The sequence below is a fragment of the Sinohyriopsis cumingii genome, unplaced genomic scaffold (assembly GCF_028554795.1).
Source record: "Sinohyriopsis cumingii isolate HCF-2022 unplaced genomic scaffold, ASM2855479v2 utg001176l, whole genome shotgun sequence".
Taxonomy (NCBI): Eukaryota; Metazoa; Mollusca; class Bivalvia; order Unionida; family Unionidae; genus Sinohyriopsis; species Sinohyriopsis cumingii.
This window is the reverse complement of record NW_028315968.1, coordinates 4047101-4073185: the sequence shown is the minus strand read 5'-3', so window position 1 is coordinate 4073185 and position 26085 is coordinate 4047101. Positions and strand designations below refer to the sequence as shown.

The 26085-nt window shown below is 34.3% G+C and overlaps 1 protein-coding gene across 2 annotated transcripts in view; it reads left to right on the top strand.

Annotated features, from left to right (window-relative positions):
- LOC149772792 (uncharacterized) overlaps window positions 1-26085 on the top strand; it is a 132806-nt gene that overhangs the window by 71888 nt on the left and 34833 nt on the right. For both annotated transcript variants that reach the window (XM_089947275.1, XM_089947276.1), the window contains 3 exons: window positions 11216-11261; window positions 20472-21249; window positions 25549-25801. In XM_089947275.1, coding sequence (XP_089803401.1) covers window positions 11216-11261; window positions 20472-21249; window positions 25549-25801 — 1077 coding nt within the window. The remainder of the gene's footprint in view (window positions 1-11215; window positions 11262-20471; window positions 21250-25548; window positions 25802-26085) is intronic.

Here is a 26085-nt window from a genome sequence, read left to right as displayed (position 1 = left end):
CACTATGAGTTATTGCACTGGTTGACACCAAACCTAGTGATGCCACTGTGATACTGTATAATTTTATGAGAACAACAAATTTAGGGTTGTCAGGTGCAAAAAATATTAAAAGTTAATGTAAACGGAAGCCTCCCTAATTTACCTTTAAGTAACTATGTACTGTAACCATTTCCATCCATCAATCAGGTTTAGTTGTATGTATATTTTTTTTCTCTCCAGGATGTAGTAAGCATAATAAATACATGTGATCACTAGTCATATACGTATGTAAATTTAGACTTGACCTATGTTGTTGCTAAAGTAGTGAAAATTTTCTTACTAATTATTTAGTTGCCAGCCAAATGATCAAATGCTTCTTTATAATCACCCATCTGTCACACTTTGATTTCTGCTTTATAACTTTAAATCTGTTTGAGATCAAAGAATGAAACTTGGTATACTCATATATAATCATTATAAGGTGTGTTGCGTACTTTGTTGGGATACCTCGGTCTTAGGTCATGACTCTTTTTTTAACTTCGCTCTCTCACTTTCCTTCTTTGCTTCATAACTTTGAAGCCATTTAAGATATTATCATTAGAAGGAATGTAATTTACCATACTGGGAGTCCTATCATCAAGGTCAGGATCACAGCTCAGTATTGTAAGTTTTCTCTCATATTTTCTTTTCCATTCTGTAACATCAAGCCTTTTGAGTTTAAGGGATGAAACTGCTTATATGTACATGTCATTAGCAGGTATGTCATTAACCACATTGCCAGACCTATCTTAAAAGTGAAGGTCACAGCTCAATACATTAGATTTTCCCTCACATTTTCCATTCCAGTCTGTTTACAGCTGTTTCAAATTAAGGAGTGAAACTTTCAAGGTCAAGGTCACTGCTCAGTATTTCAATTTTACACCACAAATTCCATCACACTCTTAATGTTAGAGATGTTTGAAATTGGGTGATGAACTTGGTATACTTGCAGATAATCATTTGAAATTGTATTGCCTATGATATCGACAAGGTCAAGACTTAATATTTTGTAATTTTATGCACACTTTACATTCAGGTCAGTAATTTAAGAACTTTTTGATATTAAGGGATAAAACTTGTTATACTTGTATACCCCCAATAAACGGTGTGTTCCGTGCTTCATTTTTGGTTCTATCCTCAAGGTCAAGGTCACATGCCAGTATTTTAAGTTTCTGATCACAGTTTCCTGCATGCTATATATTTATATAGCCCTTGCTGTTTTAAGGATTAAATTTGGTATAATTACACATTATCATTAGAAGATTTATCATGTACCCCATTAAAGTTTGTATTTTCAGTGTCGTGGTCTTGAGTCAATATTTAATAGTTGGCATCACACTTCCCTTTCCATCCTAATTTAAGAACTACTTGAGAGTAAGATATGCAATTTGGTATGCTTATATACCATCATTAGCAGGTGTATCACATGCAATAGTGGTGGCTGGGTGGGAGGCTTATCTTCAAGGTCAAGGTCACATGTAACTTTAAGTTTTCCTTTATACCTTCCTTTCCATTCTAAAAATTAGAGTCAATGGAGTAAGAATATTATGAAACTTGTTACACTATCATATAGCACACTAGTGGTCCAATTTTCTGGGTTAAGGTCACAAGTCTGTCGTTTAGGTTTCAGTAGCATTTTTCCTTCTGCTCTATACCTTTTGAGCTTATTTCAGATAAATGAAAAAAATTTGGTAAACTATTATACTGTCACTAGATGTGTTACCACATTTGGATCCAGTCTTCAAGGTTACATATATATATATATATATATATATATATATATATATATATATATATATATATATATATATGCTTTGTTTCCACTTTATATTTTAAAAAGCTCTTTGAGGTTCCATAATGAACCATGGTACACTTGTGTTATTTTAATGATATTTCATGCATCGTTGTAAAGGTTTAACAGTCACAGTCAAGATCACTATCCAATTTCTTTGCCTTTTCTGCACTTTTAATTTAATGCCCATTGAAATCAAAACATGAAACTTGGGTACAAGGTCAAGGTCACAGCCAGATTTCATCTTTGTAATCATTTGGTGACCTTAGCATATCAGCCTGGGGACAAATATTCACTGATTTTGTTTGTTCGTTGCAATTGTTTGCTTTTTTTAAATTAAGAGAGTACTGTTTCTAATAAGTGTTATAATTTAGTAAGTACAGTGATATGGTCACTGTAGCTTGACCAAACTGACCTGCCATTTGCCTTTTCCTTAGCATTTCTTAAATGCTCCATTTCAAGTTGAGTCCAACTGTAAACAGCAAAAGCCCTGGTCTGTCATTGTATAATGCTCTGGCAAATCAAATGTCTGTGTTGTTTGTTCTGCATAATAAAATTATATAGACCCAGCTCTACTTGTGTATTATGAGATGGTAGATCATGGTCTGTGCATTGGGCACTTGGATTGGACATGTACATGATTATAAATGGTAGATACTAGTGCCTAGTCCACTCAAACAAAAGTTATGGTGGTATATATGGATTGGGTATGAAATGAATTGTCTAAAGCAGGGTGGGCAAAATACAGCCTGTGGGCCAGATCCTGTCCATGACCTGGTTTTATCCAGTGGTGGCTTTAAAAATCACTTATCCAACTTGCACACTGGAGGAAGTTGACCATGGCTGGTCTAAAGTGTATTTCACTGTGGTCATGTTGCAATTACTCAAATGAAATATTAATTCTTGTTCTAAAATTTAACATTAATATAGTTTAACCAAAGTCTTTTCAATCCAGATTGTTGAATTTTCTGCATTCTAAAAGTCATAAAAATAGCATCCAGATGAAAATTATTTATCACTGTGGAGTTTTACAATGTTGGCCGCATACTAACCTGGGTCAGGAAAAGAGGAAAACGTTTATCATAACCGGGTAGTAAGAATTTATTTTTCTTTGGTATGCACTGCTTTCATTGTGACATTACAGAGTGTGACATTCAATCCTGTTTGTAGGTTGACTTTGTCCGAAAATGTCCCCATAATATAATCTTGATTTTGCCAGATGTATTTCTCAGGGGATATAAATAATGAATTCCCTAAAGGAATATGGGTGTATGAAGATTCAAATAAAGTAACTAATTACCATGTAAAGGTATTTATAATCAAATTCTCAGAAGTAACACCTATTACTGAAATAATGTTCAGAATGCCCACATGACCTGAACGACTTTTACTAGGGACCATACAATACAATTAACCAATAATAACAGCAGAATAAGACACACCTACTCATTAACATGCAACATAATACTAAATCAGATTTGTTTCATTTGACAAAAACACCAGTGTTTGTGTCTAGCTTACCATTAAACGTTTGATAATTTATTGTCAAACACAGTTTTTTTTATCAATAGCATTATTCATTGGTCCACCAGTATCAGCACATATTTCACTTTGACATTGGGAGAGTGTGTTCATTTCATGCACACCAAAACCAGTAGTTTTAGTGGACTAGGCCATCATGAAATATTTCACTTTGACATTGGGAGAGTGTGTTCATTTCATGCACACCAATACCAGTGGTTTTAGTGGACTAGGCCATCATGAAATATTTCACTTTGACATTGGGAGAGTGTGTTCATTTCATGCACACCAATACCAGTGGTTTTAGTGGACTAGGCCATCATGAATATTTCACTTTGACATGGGGAGAGTGTGTTCATTTCATGCACACCAATACCAGTGGTTTTAGTGGACTAGGCCATCATGAATATTTCACTTTGACATGGGGAGAATGTGTTCATTTCATGCACACCAATTCCAGTGGTTTTAGTGGACTAGGCCATCATGAATATTTCACTTTGACATGGGGAGAGTGTGTTCATTTCATGCACACCAGTACCAGTGGTTTTAGTGGACTAGGCCATCATGAATATTTCACTTTGACATGGGGAGAGTGTGATCATTTCATGCACACCAATACCAGTGGTTTTAGTGAACTATTCCATCATGAATATTTCACTTTGACATGGGGAGAGTGTGATCATTTCATGCACACCAATGCCAGAGGTTTTAGTGGACTAGGCCATCATGAATATTTTACTTAAAGGTGTCGGGTCATTCTGGTCAACCTAGTAGTTGGTGGTTTTATTGCTTTAGCCATACAGTTTTGATTTCTAAGCTTTATCGTCTGCACCAAACTTTGATAGTCTTTGTCAGTCAACATTTATAGGCTTTGGCCAAAAAAAAAATCAGAATTATTGAGAAGTAAATTAATATCACACTTGATTATAAATGTTTCTTTTATCAGATGAGTTAATGAAATCAAGACCCGTAAAAGTTATCTTTAAACTGGCAAGTTATGTGTGTGCTGTGTGTTCTTGTTTTTAAACAAGCAATACCTTTCTATAACTTTGCCATTTGAATTTGCATTTGCCAGCATAAGTGTAATAAAATATAAATACATGCAAATCAATAATAAAAAATAAATACATAACTAGATAAGTTATTACATATGTTCATACGGACCTCTTGAATGAGGAACATTTGCTTCCATATATTGAACTGTTTCCCTTCAGTGGACTCTTTTCATTGTTATGATACCTTAGTAATTTTGGCCTGAATTTGACCAGTTTATCATGTAGTTTATTTAATGCCTTAAGATACCAAAACCTAAGTTTGATCCGGTCATTTTCCCTCAAGTTTTAAAGTTTAGAGCCACATATACAGTAAGGTTTGTTTATGAAACTTGGGCCTGCTCACACGTATAGTTGTTATCGTTGAGACTTGTTCATGATATATGCTTTGAGACTTGTTCATGATATATGCTTTGAGATTTGTTCATGATATATGCTTTAATTCATTTTAATTTTGCCATGTTAGCTGAGCTTAAGCTTTTTTTTGTTTTTGGCAGAGAAAATCCAGTTGATAGCTGACCTCTAGGTAAACTAGTGCCTTTATTGCATGTTCTTACTTGCCTGGTCAAGGAACCGGTCTGTGCTCTGGCATTACTTTATACTCTAACCTAGGAAAATCTTTGAAATATAATGTATTGAACAAACTAATCTTATAAATTACCATGATGTACATCTATGAACATTAATATTCATTTACTTCAAGTCCCCAGCTTTATTTTTTTATTCAGTATATGGAAATACAGAATTGACTTATTTGTGTCAATGAATGCTAGCTTAATAATCAAGAACATATTTAAAATGTTGCTGGGTCACTTGTAATTATTTATTGGAATTCTATATTTCTTTTTCTTTTCAATGTATAATTTGAAAGAAGGTACTGTACGTTTATTAATGGAAAGAACCCAAGTTGCTGCTGAGTGTACTTAACGTGGATCTATTCTAGAATTTGACATATTTTAGAAGATGGTGATACCCCATCTACAGACCTGCCAACCCTTATGATTTTGCCTAAGTCTTACAGAAATGACCCTGAAAATACGGACTTAAGGCATAAAACTATACATTATAGAAAAATAATTGTGGTAAAATCTGGATACTAGCTCATCCATGAGTGATTTGGATCTGGTTGTCATATTAGATTCATTGGAATTGGCCAGAGAACTAGACTAACTTTAACTGGAGTTCCTTAGATACTTTAAACTGCACATACTTTTTTAATGCAAAACATCTGTATGATCAAACTTGCTTTTTTAAGAAAATGGCATCCAATAATCGACATGTCAGGATGAATAGGAGAATAAACTTATTAAAAATGTTTTAATAGTACAGAAGAATAAAATGGAATATTCAGATTCCTGGGAAAAAAGGCAGGAAGGGCAACAATTACAATTTTACTGAACATCATGTGTTGATTTGAGTACATCACGTGGTGGGAAAGATTGCTGTTGCCATTGCTTGTGTGAATTTTTAAATATTATTTAAAGATTACATTAAGTTGAGAGGTGCCAAGAAGCCACTGAGGTCTGTAGGGTTTGGAACTGCAGTTTGTGAAATTGTATGGTTCAAGTAAACTGTAAAATGTTTGAGTTGAACATGATGAGTACTGGAGCACACTTTTTGACTTTGAATGCAGCTTTTTCAGCTTGACAATTGCAGTACATAACATTTGGTTACACCTTACTGAAAACTGGTCCAACACAAAAGAAAATAAATTGAACTTGTTTGGGTTGGCAGTTCTACATATGAAAACAATGGTGAAATGTTCTGATTATTGAAGTCATTTTAATGATGAAATTGAGGTAGGGCTTGAAAGTATGATGTAGTGATTTTATAAAATAATGTACGATTTTTCAAGAATTCGTTTTTTTATATTTTATGCATGTTTTAAGACTTTAGTATCCAAGAATAGACCCTCTGTTACATGATGGAATTCATCATGAAATAAATGGCATACTCCTGATGCCTACAGCAGTCTGTATTAAGCCTGGATTAAGCACAGATATTATCAGCTGTTGTAACTGTCACTAAACATAATCTGCATTTTAATTAGCTTTCTATGCATTTTTGTAAATCTGTTTATAGGTTATAAATATAAATTATAATGTTCAGCTGATGATAGAGAGAACAGAAAATTAGTGATGGTATTACATGTCATTCAGATGCTTGGGACAATAAAAAGTGTGATGAAGCTAACTGTATCTATGTTTTCATTTAGTATACATTTCCTCAGTATAACATGATCCCTTTTATATGGCAGGCATGGTTATGAATCCCATTATATTTTGTAATAGTAAAAGTGTATATAATATACCTCGTTATAATGTAACCTCACATACAACATGTTACTATTTTATGGCTCCCATATACAGTGTTGTAATGAGGGATCTCTATATTGTACTCTAGTATCAGGTGACCCCACATATACATTATACTTTTATGACTCCCATATACAGTGTTATAGTTAGGGATATAAAGTATGCCAGTATAAAGTGACCTTGCATATAATGTGTTTACCTTTTGTGGTTCCCTCAAATAATGTTATGGTGAGAGATCATTGTATTTTCACTATAAGGCAGTCCCACACATAATACATTATATTTTTATGCCAACCGTAAACAGTGTTATAATGACAGATCAATATAAAGCAATAAAGCACTTCAGTATAAGGTGATATTACATATAACACATTATACTTTTATGGCACTTTTAAATAGTGTCATAGTGAGGGATCACTGTATAAAGCACTCCAGTACAAGGCAATCTCACATATAACACATTATGTTTTTATGGCTTCCCAAACAGTGTTACAGTGACGGATCACTGTATGATACACATGAGGATAAGGCAATCTCAAATATAACGTTATATTTTTAGTCTCTCTTGAATAGTGTTATAATGAAGGAACAAACACTGTATTAAGCACTCAGTATAAGGCAGTCTTACTTGTAACACATTATACTTGTATGGCTCCCCAAAACAATGGTATAGTGATGGAAGATTTATAAAGCACACCTTTATAAACCAATCTATCATATAACATGTTATAATTTTATGGCACCCATAAAAGTGTTATAATGAGGGATCACTATATAGCACTCCAGTATAAAGTGACTTCACATATATATTGCATTTTACTCTTTTGGCTCCACTAAACAATATCATAGTGAGGGATGACTCTACAGTGTCCTTCAGTACATGGTGACTTCATATATTACATGTTTATAACTCCCTTAAACAGTGTTATAGTGAGGGATAACTGTATAATATTCTCCCATGTAAGGTGACCTCACATATTACATGTTTATGGCTCCCTTAAACAGTGTTATAGTGAGCGATAACTGCATAATATTCTCCCATGTAAGGTGACCTCACATATTACATATTTATGGCTCCCTCAAACAGTGTTATAGTGAGGAATAACTGTATAATATTGTCCAATGTAAGGTGACCTCGCATATTACATCTTTATGGCTCCCTTAAAAAGTGTTATAGTGAGAAATAACTATAATATTCTCCCATGTAAGGTGACCTCACATATAAGACAGTACTTTTGTATGGCTCACTTGAATCAGCAATGAGTCAGGATATGGATTTCACAAAAGAAATAATTTTGATAATACTCTGGAGTGGAATATCATGTATGTATATATTTTTAATGTCTCTTCAGTAGACATCAGTATCATTACAACCAAGAAAAATGAGCTATTTGTTTATATGTTATGAAATCCAAAAATTTTGAACTTCAGGTTGTACTTGCCTGCTCCTAAATGACTGGTAGAGGGGCATATCATGTTACCCTTGTCTGTTTATCTATCACACCTTGGTTGGGTTTTGTGTTTGGGTCATTTTCCAGGCACTGTCATGGGGCATCCAGTGTTAAAGTTTTCTGTGACATTTAGTGTTTGCCATACTAGCTCATACACCACCATTAATGAGAAAAGTGGTATATTATATTACCCTGTCTTTCCATCCATATGTGTCTGCTGGACAGGTCAAGTGTTCTGTTTGGGTCAGTTTCTCAGGGATTGTGGACTGTAGAGTCTTGCAGTATTTGTGTTCATGCTTTTGGTGAGTTGAACAAGAGCCTGCAAAATTTAGGTTACTGTGACCAAGATTTCATGCCTCAGTGATTTAAGCCAGTTTCTAGGGCATTTCTAGCATGGTCATGCTACTCTGTGTGGATGCATCATGCAGAGTACAACTAAATCTCACCACAAACAGATTAAGAGAAGTAACATTAGGTAACCATTTAATTTGCAGGGACTTAGTTCTTGTGAGAATTTGACAAGAACTTCTACTAGTCAGTGTGTACCTGTCACAGTTTTGACAGGTTTTTTAAAACTGTTGGAATGACATCATACACATGTGTTTCACTCTTGGAAAAGCCACAATACAAATAGCAGTAAAATTTGATGGGTTGGAGGAGACTGGTTAGGGCAGAAATAACTCTTAATTGATAAGTACTGTTTATGCTCATGACTGATTGATGACCTTTAGGAAATTTCTAAATATAGTAATAATGATGTTGGTCAAGCAAAGTATAGAAAAAATGTAAATGACTAATATATAAGAAACTGTCAATATTTGTAGGCAGCTTGAGTAAGTAAGTTCACATATATCATTATGTAATGCCAACAGTGTATTAACAGGGAAATGATAATCATCCACATATATATGTACAGTAAGGACTCACTTATAAGTCCAGAACAGCTGCAAACAACATAGACCCTGATCTGCATTTGCATAATGTGCTAGCATATAAGGGTCTGAGTTGTTTGTTCTACTGATTATTTCTAGAAACCTTGCAATGACCCTGATCTGCAAGTGTATTAAGAAACAGCAGATCTGGGCAGTGTATCCGCTAGGGGTGCAAGACTGGGAGTCGAAAATCTCCTTGGTGTCAAAACTGGGGGTCAGACTGAGTAAAAAACAAACTTTGGTATCAAAACTGGGGGTCAAATTAAAAATTTAGGGGTCTCTGAAGCGCAAATGAGGGTAAAGGGAAACACTGCCTGGGTCTGTGCAGTGTGCAGTTGGAATGACTTATAAGTGAATATATATGGTAAATCATAACTATACACATCTACAGTATATTGTACTAAGCCGAGTACAGTGGGAGCTGCTTGTTATAAACTTGTCTTTAAAAACTTTTTGGATTGTGCAAAATATAGAAGTCTGTCATTATCCAAGTACAACGAATGTAAAGTTTATGTTTGTAAAGTTTATTTATGTTCGTTTTCCACAAAGTTTGGTCAAAATAAGCAACTTGGACTGGTTCCTTCAAGTTCTTGATAAGACAAATTCACTGTATTGGCTTACATTTTGTTGTCAACTTATTGCAACAAATGATATTCAAATAATTGCCTTTTCTGTATAGAATATTATCGTATATATCATCAAATATACTTACGATAACTATTGCATTGGAGAGGTTTAACATTACTACTAATGCTCTTTATTTAAAATGAGCTCAGAATATACACATATTTTATTTGTTGCTTGTTTTAAGAAGATATTAAATTTTTGTTTAAAGGAAGAACTTTATTCACTCTATATTTTTTAAATAATGGGCTTGGACTAACCTTGTTTTGAAATCAAATAACTCTAACGTATTTTAGACCAGACCTAAAACTAACAACTAACTTAAACTATTTCTGTTTGCATACCTAAATTCCTTGGTTGAACCTTATCATAAAATCATTAAAGCATTTATGCATAATTGTATTGCTCACCTTGTCATGCATATATATATCATCTGTACATAATTGTACTACTCACCTTGTCATGCATATATACATATCATCTATACATAATTGTACTACTCACCTTGTCATGCATATATATATCATCTGTACATAATTTACTACTCACCTTGTCATGCATATATATGTCATCTGTACATAATTGTACTACTCACCTTGTCATGCATATATGTATATCATCTATACATAATAATGTGGCTTTCTTGATACATTTAACTGCCCTGCATGTAAGGCTTAACACTTGACTAATTCTATTAGAAGTATGGAGATTGAAATCTTTTGCTATTAACAAAATTTTTATTTTAGTCTTAAAGAAAAAAGAATCAAGTTTTATCTGTTAAAAAAGTTAAAATATAAGAAATTCACAATATTTTCATTGAGTCCAGGTAAAACTTACTTGATTATAAGACATGATGTTTGAAGTTTCAGTAAATTTAATGTACATAAAACATTACTCTGTTTTCTTTTTTTATTTTTCCATAATTATTATCCCATTTGTTGGAAATATACACAAAAACTTTTTAAAGTTTTTGCATGTATTATGAATCTTTGTATTATAATATTTAAAACCAAGCTCTGATGCAATTTATAATTGAGGTATACTGTAATTGGAACAACAGTTATCCTCCCTTGGCAATATGTACCATCATTACTTGCTTATAAGTCCAAGCCATCTGAACAATATAGACCCTGACCTGCTTTTGCATAATACACTGGCAGGTCCGGGTCTGTGTTGTTTGTTCCTTTAATTGCTCTGAGCAAACTGCTTAGACCAAGATCTGCTGACACATTATTTGATGGCAGATCTGGGTCTGTGAAGCTTGTAGTTTGACTTGTAAGTGAGTATATATGGTCTTTAAATTCTTATCTTTGTTTAATATCTTTTAAAAATGTACATGTAATAGTTATTCTCATAAAAGCAGAATATCAGTCAGTTAAAGACAAACATACATAATTATATCTAAATGTTTTTTTTATTTTTATACATAGCATCTTCTCTTTGATACCTTTTTATCAAACAGTTATCCATTAACAAAATTATGAATCTTGTTTTTTTCTGTTTGTTTCAGGGATATATTCTTGAGACACAAGTACTTTATCCAGACCACAAATCAGGTACGAAAGCTCACAGAAACTTTGTGAAAGTCCAACCATCGACTAGCAAAGCTAGTAAGGAGATTTTTGTGCTTGTACCAACACATAGTTTCTGAGCTGATACATTTTTGTTGTATTCACTTGTCCCAAACTTTCATTGATTTGCCTAGATTCATTGAGATGTATGGACTTTAGTCCAAGACAAGAAATACATGTACGTGGAGGATAGTTTTTTCTAACATTAATACCTGATATATTTCATCATGTGGTACCAAAAATTTTATATTTTAATGAGTGCATTCTTTTATCATTTTTAATGATTATTTTGTCTCATTACCAATCTCCTAAAAGACAGTACTTAAATTAGGAGAAAAATAGTACTTTATCAATTTACTACATTAGCACCTTTGAAATTACTCTACCTTATAGATGTTTGTGCACAACTACTACATGTTTTTTTTTTCTCACTCTAAAATCATTAGATAAATAAGGCCATATCTCCATCACTGTATACATGCTTAATTTCCTATATGGACGTATCTAAGCTTAATTAAAATTGTAGTTGTGATTTGAAAATATAATATGAATGACTGAGAGAGACATTTGTAATCAAAGCTTTTTCCATGTACACTTGATATATGAATAATATTTTTTGACATGTAATAGAACTTCATTTTGTTTTTAAAATTGACAGTATTTGGTGTTTCATTGTTAAATCTACAGTTATAGATATATGATTTCAGTTGCAACAAAAGGAGATTAATTACTCTGTCTCTTTTGTTTTGGTCTATTATACCAAAAATAAATTCTTTTTTGAAACTTGAAATTTGTGCAGATGATTACACTTCTTACCTGACCGCTCCAGTGGCATAGTGGTTAAAGTGTCTGCCTCGGAAGCGTGAGGTTGTGGGTTCGAACCCCGGCCGAGTTATGCCAAAGACTTACAAAAATGGTACTAACAGCTACCTCATTTGACGCTCAGCATTAAGTGGTTAGTGTTAGGACTAGTTGGCCTGGTGTCAGGATAATGTGACTGGGTGAGACATCATGCTGTGTGTCTGCGGCATGATGCCCCAGTGCTAGATGTCACTATAAACTGCCAAAATGCAGGCATCTTAGCAATATGACTGAAAAATTATTAAAAACTATAATGTTAAAAATCCTAATCACACACACACACACTTCTTATCTACCCAGTAAAACTAGTAAGTAATGACTCAGTTTTGGAACTGTTCTGAAAAAGATGAGATAAAGTCCACAGAAATAATTGCTTAAAGAGCACATGCTTGTAGGGACTTTTACAATTTTTTTCAAAAATTTATTGGTTGGTAAAATTGTATGCACTAGTTTAGTGTGAAACCATTTTAGACTTGGACATTTAGTTAATTTAAAAGGCAAAAAATGTATTCCTTCGAGTCAGTCTCATCTATAAACTTGTATTCTTGATTCCATTGCAATACTGATGTTGACCTAGTAGTATTAAGTTTTAATTTTTGATGGTTGATTTTTATTTTAATGAGCAAAGTTAAAGATTTATTTAACTTGTTAACCCCTAGAGGATTCTGTCATTTTCGTCTGAAATGAGTAGGAAACACATTTTGGGGGCTATTTCTGAATATATCCTAATACATTGACTTCAAAGATATTTTCCATTAGCCTAATGCCTAGTTGTGTTAGAAATATAATTTTCCATTGCATATTTTGCTCGCGCATGAGCAGAAGGGTAAAAGTTGGAGTTCTTTTTTTTTGTGCTTAACAGAACCATCATTTTCGTATCGAGACCACTCTATTCCAAATGCCCACCGTATCCTACTTTTTGCAAAGGTTCACCTGTCTGTGTGCAGTTCAGACCTGTCTGCTTTAGATCTGAGGCAACACGCCAAAAATCCAGAAACAAAATCGGATTCTGACTCCGGGTGAATTTTTGGGTGAAAAAAAAATGGTCCAAAAAATTTGGTTTTCCCCTCTGTATTTTGCAGTGGAACTAAAATGTCCAGATTATTTGGTATCATTGTAGAGCTACATCTGTCTACCTTTCTATAATACCACCCACTTTAGTATATCTTATATGACCTTGACGCTACAGAGCTCAGCAGTAGACTACTACCTCCTGACACAAAAACACGGTGCCAGGGGTTAATGAGTTAAAAAAATAGCAGATAGATAGATAGGTACATAGATACATAGATAGATAGATAGATAGATAGATAGATATATAGATAGATAGATACATAGATATTAATGTTTATATGAAGTTTGTTAGAAAAAGACCGGATGGCTCAGAGCATGCCTTGAAACTCAAGAATGTTTACATGAATTCCAATCTTTGGACAGAAATCATCTATATTAATCCATAAACTGTTTTCATTGACTTAATCATATACATACAAAATTCCCTTTTTCACCCAGTGCATGTACATAACACTAAAATTTGAACTTTAATACTAGGATGCATCCATATTGGAGCTTTACGAAAATTCTCAGAGCTCTCTACAGTAAATTTGTTATGTAATTCAGTATATGTTGCAAATGCATCAGTCCAGAATGCATTCATAGTATTTCTCACCTCTGTCATAAAATCTATACCAAAAGTGAAAAACATGTCTATATTTGGCATGAAGTTGTTACAGTCTCTTTCCATTTAGGTTTAGACGTTGGCATGAAGTTGTTACAATCTCTTTCCATTTAGGTTTAGACGTTGGCATGAAGTTTTTACAATTTCTTTCCATTTAGGTTTAGACGTTGGCATGAAGTTGTTACAATCTCTTTCCATTTAGTTTTAGATGTTGGCATGAAGTTGTTACAATCTTTCCATATAGGTTTAGACGTTGGCATGAAGTTTTTACAATCTCTTTCCATTTAGTTTTAGACATTGGCATGAAATTGTTACAATCTCTTTCCATTTAGGTTTAGACATTGGCATGAAGTTGTTACAAACTCTTTCCATTTAGGTTTAGACGATGGCATGAAGTTGTTACAATCTCTTTCCATTTAGTTTTAGACGTTGGCATGAAGTTGTTACAATCTCTTTCCATTTAGGTTTAGACGTTGGCATGAAGTTTTTACAATCTCTTTCCATTTAGTTTTAGACGTTGGCATGAAGTTGTTACAATCTCTTTCCATTTAGGTTTAGACATTGGCATGAAGTTGTTACAATCCCTTTCCATTTAGGTTTAGACGATGGCATGAAGTTGTTACAATCTCTTTCCATTTAGGTTTAGACGTTGGCATGAAGTTGTTACAATCTCTTTCCATTTAGTTTTAGACGTTGGCATGAAGTTGTTACAGTCTCTTTCCATTTAGGTTTAGACGTTGGCATGAAGTTGTTACAATCTCTTTCCATTTAGTTTTAGATGTTGGCATGAAGTTGTTACAATCTCTTTCCATTTAGGTTTAGACATTGGCATGAAGTTGTTACAATCTCTTTCCATTTAGGTTTAGACATTGGCATGAAGTTGTTACAATCTCTTTCCATTTAGGTTTAGACGTTGGCATGAAGTTGTTACAATCTCTTTCCATTTAGGTTTAGACATTGGCACGAAGTTGTTACAATCTCTTTCCATTTAGGTTTAGACATTGGCATGAAGTTGTTACAATCTCTTTCCATTTAGGTTTAGACATTGGCATGAAGTTGTTACAATCTCTTTCCATTTAGGTTTAGACATTGGCATGAAGTTGTTACAATATCTTTCCATTTAGTTTTAGACGTTGGCATGAAGTTGTTACAATCTCTTTCCATTTAGTTTTAGACGTTGGCATGAAGTTGTTACAATCCCTTTCCCTTTAGGTTTAGACGTTGGCATGAAGTTGTTACAATCTCTTTCCATTTAGGTTTAGACATTGGCATGAAGTTGTTACAATCTCTTTCCATTTAGGTTTAGACGTTGGCATGAAGTTGTTACAATCTCTTTCCATTTAGGTTTAGACGTTGGCATGAAGTTGTTACAATCTCTTTCCATTTAGGTTTAGACATTGGCATGAAGTTGTTACAATCTCTTTCCATTTAGGTTTAGACATTGGCATGAAGTTGTTACAATATCTTTCCATTTAGTTTTAGACATTGGCATGAAGTTGTTACAATCTCTTTCCATTTAGTTTTAGACGTTGGCATGAAGTTGTTACAATCTCTTTCCATTTAGGTTTAGACGTTGGCATGAAGTTGTTACAATCTCTTTCCATTTAGGTTTAGACATTGGCATGAAGTTGTTACAATCTCTTTCCATTTAGGTTTAGACATTGGCATGAAGTTGTTACAATATCTTTCCATTTAGTTTTAGACATTGGCATGAAGTTGTTACAATCTCTTTCCATTTAGTTTTAGACGTTGGCATGAAGTTGTTACAATCTCTTTCCATTTAGGTTTATACGTTGGCATGAAGTTGTTACAATCTCTTTCCATTTAGGTTTAGACATTGGCATGAAGTTGTTACAATCTCTTTCCATTTAGGTTTAGACATTGGCATGAAGTTGTTACAATCTTTCCATTTAGGTTTAGACATTGGCATGAAGTTGTTACAATCTCTTTCCCTTTAGGTTTAGACATGACAAGTCTTCATCGTTAACATATTTTGACTCGAGTACCAGAGAACAAAGCAATTTAAAAAGAGCTTCCAGTACTCTGGTAGAGTTCTGTGGAACAAGCTTCCACTACATGTAAAATCTGAAAATATTACAGTAGTTTAAGAAGAGATATCATGAGCATGTTTGTGTTTTTAATAGATAATGGAATTTAGTATTTTTATACTAAACATTTGGGTATGTGAGAAAGCTTGCAAGTAGCTTCTCGAGGGTCAGTGGTTCTTTCTCGGGATTTCCCGGGTTCTTCCTCCACTATTAATACTGGCTGCCATGTATAGCCTATCATGTGCTGAAAAATGGCATTAAACCTTACAACAACAACAACAACAGTACTAAACATGTTAAAATAAACAGTAATTATTGCTATCTTCATATAATGCACATTGTTATACTCTCATTAAGAGGGCCTCAAGGGAGAATAGTCCTTGACTAATGAGTTACCCTCTACAAATAAAGTATTATTATTATTATTATTATTATCTACTCAGACTATTCATGTTGGAATAATACTGTAGGGGGTATGGGCAGTCATTTTGTGTGTAGTTTTTATTAACACAATCGACCAAGTGCTTTGACCAAGCTAGACTCATCTGACATGGAATCCTTCTTACACCTTTATGGGTAGATGAGTTCCTTTTTTTACCTGTGAAGTAACTATTGGTTATTGATTGACTGTTAATTGCATCAGCCTGGACTAGAAAATGCCTTTAATCAGAGTATTATCAGTCTTTGATATTTCTGTATGACAATTTACATAGTCACAGTGGCACTCACATAACGACAGTTGGGTGTTAAAAGAAACTTTATTTAGAGTGTCCGCCCCCTGTCCTAATTGCATTTATTTTACTTTGAAATGATAATTTAGTTGTTTGTAATGCCATTGTAATTATATTTAAATGTTTTTGTTGTTTGTTTCTGGTATCAGTTACTCTGTTTTATGTTGGTGACCTGAATGCCAAGTTAATATTACTCTGGACATTGTAGTAGTCTTTATGAGGAAACCTGGCATGTGGATAATAAATCTTTTACTGTATATTGCTTGCACCTTGAATGGTTTTAATTTTGTTGGACACTTCATGTAGTTTTTCATTATATCATTATGTGAATGTTGTTTTAGATTATAGTGACATTGTAGTATTATATACAATGTTTTATATTATAATGACATTGTAGTATGATATACAATGTTTTAGATTATAGTGACATTGTAGTATTATATACAATGTTTTAGATTATAGTGACATTGTAGTATTATATACAATGTTTTAGATCATAGTGACATTGTAGTATTATATACAATGATTTAGATTATAGTGACATTGTAGTATTATATACAATGTTTTATATTATAATGACATTGTAGTATGATATACAATGTTTTAGATCATAGTGACATTGTAGTATTATATACAATGTTTTAGATCATAGTGACATTGTAGTATTATATACAATGTTTTAGATTATAGTGACATTGTAGTATTATATACAATGTTTTAGATCATAGTGACATTGTAGTATTATATACAATGTTTTAGATTATAGTGACATTGTAGTATTATATACAATGTTTTAGATTATAGTGACATTGTAGGATTATATACAATGTTTTAGATTATAGTGACATTGTAGTATTATATACAATCAGAACTTAAAGATGTTGGATATTTTAATCTTTATATCAGATTTATAATTTTTTTGCTCTTTTGTTTAATTTTTCATTCAGAGTTTTTGTCTCACCAGTGAAGATATGGGTACCACATTTCTAACAGTAACCACAGCATAGATTTTATGTCTCACCAGTGAAGACATGGGTACCACATTTCTAACAGTAACCACAGCATAGACTTTGTCTCACCAGTGAAGACATGGGTACCACATTTCTAACAGTAACCACATCATAGATTTTATGTCTCACCAGTGAAGACATGAGTACCACATTTCTAACAGTAACCACAGCATAGATTTTATGTCTCACCAGTGAAGACATGGGTACCACATTTCTAACAGTAACCACAGCATAGACTTTGTCTCACCATTGAAGACATGGGTACCACATTTCTAACAGTAACCACAGCATAGACTTTGTCTCACCAGTGAAGACATGGGTACCACATTTCTAACAGTAACCACAGCATAGACTTTGTCTCACCAGTGAAGACATGGGTACCACATTTCTAACAGTAACCATAGCATTGTCCTTATCATTGTCACTGTCAGTGTTGCCAAGCAGCTAGTGGGTAAAGTGTGTCCAAGTCACATGATCCTCTACATTAGTTGATGTATTCAGCTGTAACTCTGAAAGAATATTACTTTATGTCTAAAGTTTGTAGATCCTAGGAGTTCCTGCCTAGTCTGTGTAAGTGTATGTTGATATGTTAGGAGTTTCTGTCTGCCCTATGTAAGTAGTGTACCCTGATATTCTAAGAGTTCCTGTCTGCCCTGTGGAAGTGTACCCTGATATTCTAAAAGTTCCTGTCTGTCCTGTGTACATAGTGTACCCTGATATTCTAAGAGTTCCTGTCTGCCCTGTGGAAGTGTACCCTGATATTCTAAAAGTTCCTGTCTGTCCTGTGTGCATAGTGTACCCTTATATTCTGAGAGTTCTTGAATGTCAAGTGGAAGTAGTGTACTCTGATATTCTAAGAGTTCCTGTCTGTCTTGTGTAAATAGCGTACCCTGATATTCTGAGAGTTCCTGTCTGTCCTGTGTAAGTAGTGTATCCTGATATGTAAGAGCTCCTGTCTGTCCTGCATGAGTGTATCCTGATATGTTCGGGGTTCTGTCTGTCCTGTGTACATGTGTCTTGATATGCTAGGAGTTCTTTTCTGGCCTATGTAAATGTACACTGATATTCTAGTTCTTTTCTGGCCTGTGTAAATGTACATTGACATGCTAGGAGTTCTTTTCTGGCCTATGTAAGTGTATCCTGATATAATTCTGGTTCTGTCAGTCCTGTGTACATGTGTCTTGATATGCTAGGAGTTCTTTTCTGGCCTGTGTGATTGTACACTGATATTCTAGTTATTTTCTGGCCTGTGTAAATGTACACTGATATGCTAGGAGTTTTTTTTCTGGCTTATGTAAATTTACACTGATATTCTAGGAGTTCTCTTCTGGCCTATGTAAATGTACTCTGATATGCTAGTTCTTCTCTGACCTATGTAAATGTGCACTGATATGCTAGGAGTTCTTTCTGGCCTATGTAAATGTACTCTGATATGCTAGTTCTTCTCTGACCTATGTAAATGTGCACTGATATGCTAGGAGTTCTTTCTGGCCTATGTAAATTGACACTGATATTCTAGGAGTTATTTTCTGACCTTTGTAAATGTGCACTGATATGCCAGGAGTTCTTTCTGCTCTATGTAAATTGACACTGATATTCAAGGAGTTATTTTCTGACCTTTGTAAATGTGCACTGATATGCTAGGAATTCTTTTCTGGCCTATGTAAATGTACACTGATATACTAAGAGTTCTTTTCTGACCTTTGTAAATGTGCACTGATATGCTTGGAGTTATTTTCTGGCCTTTGTAAGCGTAGCCTGATTTGCTTGGAGTTCATAGTTTTAAACTAATATGCTTGGACTTCCATACTTGCCAATGTAAGTGTACCCTGGTATGCTTGGAGTTCTCCTCTGACCTGTGTAAATATAAACTAATACAGCATGCTTGAAATTCCATAATGGCCTATGTAAGTGTACCCTGGTATTCATGGAGTTCCCGACTGGCCTGTAAATGTATACTAATACAGTATGCTTGGACTTCCATACTTGTCTATACAAGTGTACCGTGGTATTCCTGGAGTTCCCCTCTGGCCTGTGTGAATATACACTATGCTTGGAAGTCCATGATGGCCTGTGTAAGTGTACTTTGATATGATAGGAGTTATATGAGGCCTGTGTAAGTGTACTTTGATATGATAGGAGTTATATGAGGCCTGTGTAAGTGTACTTTGATATGATAGGAATTATATGAGGCCTGTGTAAGTGTACTTTGATATGATAGGAGTTATATGAGGCCTGTGTAAGTGTACTTTGATATGATAGGAGTTATATGAGGCCTGTGTAAGTGTACTTTGATATGATAGGAATTATATGAGGCCTGTGTGAGTGTACTTTGATATGATAGGAATTATATGAGGCCTGTGTAAGTGTACTTTGATATGATAGGAGTTACATGAGGCCTGTGTAAGTGTACTTTGATGTGATAGGAATTATATGAGGCCTGTGTGAGTGTATTCTGATATGCAAGAGTTCCTGTCTAGTTTGTGTATGCAGAATAATAGGACCATTCTCAGACAAGATACTGTTCTCTGGAGTACACTTGTAAAAGTTGTGGGGTTTTTAAGTTGAAAAGTGATTATATTAATGGTCATATATGACTTGCAGTTTTCAGATGGTGAAAGATCTGAATGTTGTGGGTTAAAATCCTGCCAACACCAGCCCATCAAGGTTGCTCAGGTTTTTCTCTCAGCATTGCCTTAGCAGCATAAAGCCTTTCTAGTGTTGATGTGCCATTAAGCATTCAAACAAATGGTTATATTATACAAATGTTGACATGTTACATGGTCAGTGGTGCTTTTACTCAAGAAAGATACTGTATTATTTGCTTTACTTATTTGCTTTACTTTCTGTCATAATTACTGTTTCAGTCACCTGCCCAAGACAACATTCATCTGCAGACGTCCCATGTTTTCAGTCAGGGGAGACTGGTGAATGTGAATCTTATTCATCTTACACAAGCGGATCTCAGTCTCCGCATGCCAATATAGAGATCTCTGGCAGAGATCTCTCATCCACGGTCTCAACACTTAGTTCATTGTCTCAAGCTGATCAGAACAATTCTTATTACCATAAAGACATACTGAGATCTCACAAGACAACAGATGTCCAAGGTGCCAGATCTCAACAAAATATTGTGAAATCGAATGAGACACACAAGGTAACAGAGTTTGGTGGATCAGAACTTCATTCAGTATTGCACACAGAATTGTTGAGACGATTTAGCAAGATGAATAAAGGTGAAGAGGTGAATGAGACAAATGGTAGAGATGATGTGATATCAGAAGATGAAGTGCCATCTCACTTGAAAACAAGTGCAAACCAAGTGGATAAGTTAGTATCACAGAGTAATGGGGAAGCTCAAAATTCTGTAAAACAACCTGAAGCTTTTGCTTACTCCAGTAAAAATAAGAAACAAATGAATGGAAATATACCACATGATATAGTAAGCAGAACCAAAAAGATGTTGACTGAAAATTCTTCCAGCAGTCGGCAAGATGATAAACTAGATTCTGTTCAGATGCATGCAGCCCCATCACCAGCAGCAACTGCACTAACACCACCACCACCGCCACCGCCTCCACCAGCGCCTATTCTTAATGACAATAGTGATCCCAAAGTAAAGCTATTGGGAGCTGACTTTGGAAGGTAATAACAGCTTGGAATTTTTTAATTTTTTGTCTAAATATCTGTACAAGGTGTATGCAAACTAAAGCTTTGATCTTAATTGCTTACTCGATTGCCTAATGAGTTTGTGTTGTATATTTAAAAATTGCATCTGTAGTAGCATAGATTGATTTTTCTGGATTTAAGTAAGCTGAAAAATCACAAGCAATGGATGTAAAGGCACTATGAACCAAAATTATGTTTGCACAGGGAACAAAGAAAAACATGGTATCTTTGTTCCTTTGTACAGTAAAATTATTATTATCATTATCATTATTATTATTGATATTATTATTATTATTATCTTTATTATTATTATTATTATTATTTGAAACAAAGTCCCACTCATTATAGTAACTATTTAGTATTTTTGTCGAGCCCATGATTAGTAGAAGGTGATAGTAGTTACTTTTTCAACAACACCACCAGTGTTAAATTCTTGTTAAATTTTTTAATTTGTTTATATTTCTTAAGCCTTGTGATGGATTTTCTTCATATTTAGGATCAATCATTACAAAACTAATACAGTTGTTTGGCAAAATGCACAATTACCCTGTAGGTCATGTTCAAAGTAAAAACATTATTGAATTAAATTTTAGTTCGAGTTATTTTTCTCTTTATATTTTCTAAACCTTTTCATGGATTTTCCTCATACTTGGAAAGAATTATCATGAACATAGGACAATTTATTCTGTGACACGCTCGCTTAACCTTTTGACCTTGAAGTGAAGGTCATCTGTAATGTTTTGATTGTGGGTTCAACAGGCCTTCATTTTGCACATTGAATGTATATATGGTCATATTGCAACTGAGCTTTTACAAATACTGATATCAACAATATGATTTTCAATACCTTTTTTTACATAAAATATTGCAGGCTGAGATAAATAACACAGGGTTCTATTTCTTTAAAAGGAATTTATAATCACGATGCCAACATAAGTGGTATAGTGACCAATGTCAACATTAGTGGTATAGTGACTAATGCCAGCATTAGTGGTACAGTAACTAATGCCAGATTTAGTGGTATAGTGACTAATGCCAACGTTAGTGGTATAGTGATCAATGCCAGTTTAAGTGGTATAGTCACCAATGCCAACTTTAGTGGTATAGTGACCAATGCCAATGTTAGTGGTATAGTGACCAATATAGACAGTAGAGATGACAGGTTTTTAACTAAATTACAATCATGGTCTTGCTGTCAAGAACATGAAATCAAACTAGAATTGCCACCTAATTGGACAAAGACATATTTTATACAAATCTTGAGTACATTTTTATTGAAAAACATAGATCCATTGGTTGGAAGCTCAAGAATATTTTCAGATAATTGTAATGCATGATTGCTTACATAAAGTTATATGCTAAATAAGACAGAGTACTAGATTTTTTTCTGCCATGAAAACTTTGTGAAAAATGCTGTAATAGTTCCATTCATCTCATCACTATTATGTGATATTACAAATAAATAAGTGTGGATCCAGATCATTCATTGAGAGTGCTGTGAGCTAGGTCATTCAGATTTAGTAATGTGAGGATGAAAAATTGAAATTTGTTGGTTATAATATTATGCTGTATTATTTATTTCAAGGATGTATACAAAATAAAGTTTTTGCTGTCATTTGGTTTCAGGTATGTAATACGTAGGTTATTGAATTTGTTCTGCAGAATATTCATGTGGAGGATTTATTTTGGTAGTGGCCAATGAACCAGCAGGTTGGTCTGCTGAAACATTGAGTCTACAAAGTTTGGCTCAGGTCTTTGATCTGGAAATAATGTTAATGTGCTGATACAAATTTTCTGTCAATCACAGTGGCCTTGACCTTTGACCTTTTGATCCAAAAATTGATAGGCATCTTCCTCATCCCAAGTGCAAGAAAATCCACTGGTGAACAATAGGAATTCTCATTGGAACAAACAATTGACATAGATCCTGATTCACATGCAGTGCATTATTTGATGGAAGAGCAGGATCATCGTTGTTTGTAGTTGGACTTGACTTATAAGCAAGTAAATACAGTACCTACCAACTCACTTCAGATGTTTGTGTGAAATTTCAATATGTTGTTGTTATTTTGGGTTTAATGCCATTTTTCAGCACAAGTTAGGCTATACATGGCAGCCAGTATAATTGGTGCAGGAAGAACCCTGGAAAACCCTGGTAAGAACCACCAACCAATGGAAGCTACTGGAGCTTTCTCACATACCCATATTGGCTGATCCTGAGACTTGAACCCACGCAGACAGAGGCGAGATGGCAGTGATCAGTAAAGGCAAGCCCTTTAGATCACTTGGCCATCTGGGGCCTACATTTTAATATGTAATAATAATAAGATTGTTCAATAATACTATCATCTTGATACTGCTTGCCATTCTGTTAATGGCTTTGACATACTTATTGCTCATTCTCTATGAAAATGGTGGCCAACCTTAGTCATAGTCGTTTTGGATATTGAATGTGAGTATTTTTAAAGTAGCATGTCTTTTACTGTAAAGAGATATTAAGTCTATGAAAAATATTTTCAGAAATAAAAAATCACCAAGGTTATCATGTTAGACAGTAGGATAGAAAAAGAGCTACTTTCATGGCATGCTACAGCAAACCCCATGCTTTATATTATATGCACCTCACAACCACTCTCTGATCCTCTAAATCTGTTACTTATATTGTATGTTTTTCTCCTACAAGATGCATGCACAGTATTTGGTAAAGAGAGATAAAATAATTATCATTGCAACTGCAATTTGGAGATCAGTCAAAATTCATGCTAGTCATTAATATTCATGCCATAAGCTACCTATGTACAAAGTTTGACACTAAGCTACCTGTGTACAAGTTTGATGCTTAGCAACCTGTGTACAAAGTTTGATAGTAAGCAGCCTGTTTACGTTTGATGCTCAGCAGTTTATATATTAAATTTGGTGTTGAGCAAACTGTGTATAATGTTTGATGCTAAGTAGCCTGTATACAAGTTTGATGCTAAGCAACCTGTGCACAAAGTTTGATGCTAAGCAACCTATGTACAAAGTTTGATGCTAAGCAACCTGTGTACAAAGCTTAATGCTAAGCAACCTGTGTACAAGTTTGATGCTAAGCATCCTATGTACAAAGTTTGATGCTAAGCAACCTGTGTACAAAGCTTAATGCTAAGCAACCTGTGTACAAGTTTGATGCTAAGCATCCTATGTACAAAGTTTGATGCTAAGCAACCTGTGTACAAAGCTTAATGCTAAGCAACCTGTGTACAAGTTTGATGCTAAGCATCCTATGTACAAAGTTTGATGCTAAGCAACCTGTGTACAAAGCTTAATGCTAAGCAACCTGTGTACAAGTTTGATGCTAAGCATCCTATGTACAAAGTTTAAATCTAAGCAACCTGTGTACAAAGTTTGCTCAGCAGTCTATATATTAAATTTGATGTTGAGCAACCGATGTATAAAGTTTGATGCTAAGCGACCAGTGTACACTTTTGATTCTAAGCAACCTGTGTACAAAATTTGATGCTCAGCAGTCTAGATATTAAATTTTATGTTGAGCAACCTATGTACAAAGTATGATGCTAAGCAACCTACGTACAAAGTTTATTGCTAAGGAACCTGCATACAAGTTTGATGCTAAGCAACCTGCATACAAGTTTAATGTTAATCAACCTGTGTACAAAGTTTGATGCTGAGCAACCTATGTGCAAAGTATGATGCTAAGCAACCTATGTACAAAGTATGATGCTAAGCTACCTACGTACAAAGTTTGTTGCTAAGGAACCTGCGTACAAGTTTGATGCTAAGCAACCTGCATACAAGTTTGACATTAATCAACCTGTGTACAAAGTTTGATGCTAAGCAACCTATGTGCAAAGTATGATGCTAAGCAACCTATGTACAAAGTTTGATGCTAATCAAGCTATGTAGAAAATATTATGCTAAGCGACTTTGTTCACAGTGTACTGATTCTGTATTGTTAAAATCTACTGCACACTCAATAATCTGCATAGACCCAGATCTAGCATGTTATGTGATGGCAGACATGGGTCAGTGCAGTTTGCAGTTTTACTTGACGTATAAGCATGTATATATAATATATATGTACTGATATGTCCATTTTCCAATTAAAAAGGTATTGGTCTGGATAAATTTAGGCATTATACAGATTTCTTAAATAAGTATGTTCAATTAATTCAGTACTTTTTAATAGAGACTGGAATTTGTATCATGCCAATTTCACATTTATGATCATGGTAGCTATTGCCAGGTTCTGTTATTATTAAACTCATTTTGTTTCAGGTCACCCATTCCATTTGACAAGGATTCAATTTCTGCACAGAGAAACTCTCTACGGCCCTCTAACCCCATTATCTCTGGCAACACTCCTCGAAACCATGACTTTGTAGCTGAACTGAAGAAAGTGGCACTTAAAGGGGACACCTTGAAAAAAACTAATAAACCAGAAGATGTTGCCAAGATGAACTGTGTCTTTTCATTTGGACAAACCAGCAACACAAGCAACAGTACTACATCTTCCACTGCCACAACCAAGGTTAGTATTTTATCTTTGCTTTTTAAGGGGATAAAATTGATATGAAGGGATGGGATTTCGTACCTGACTTGTATTCTTGTACCCCTACATCAGGTGAACCAGGGACATTGTTTGATATGACAATCCTTGAATGTTTGGCTGACTGGCCATTAGACAACATCATGAAATAGCGATGTGATTACAACCAATTGCCATGAAATAGGTCACTATTATGGCCATCCCTTGTAGATGTGCTTTTTGACAAATCACTTAGCTGCTGCACTTTTTAGTTCCTCTGACCATAA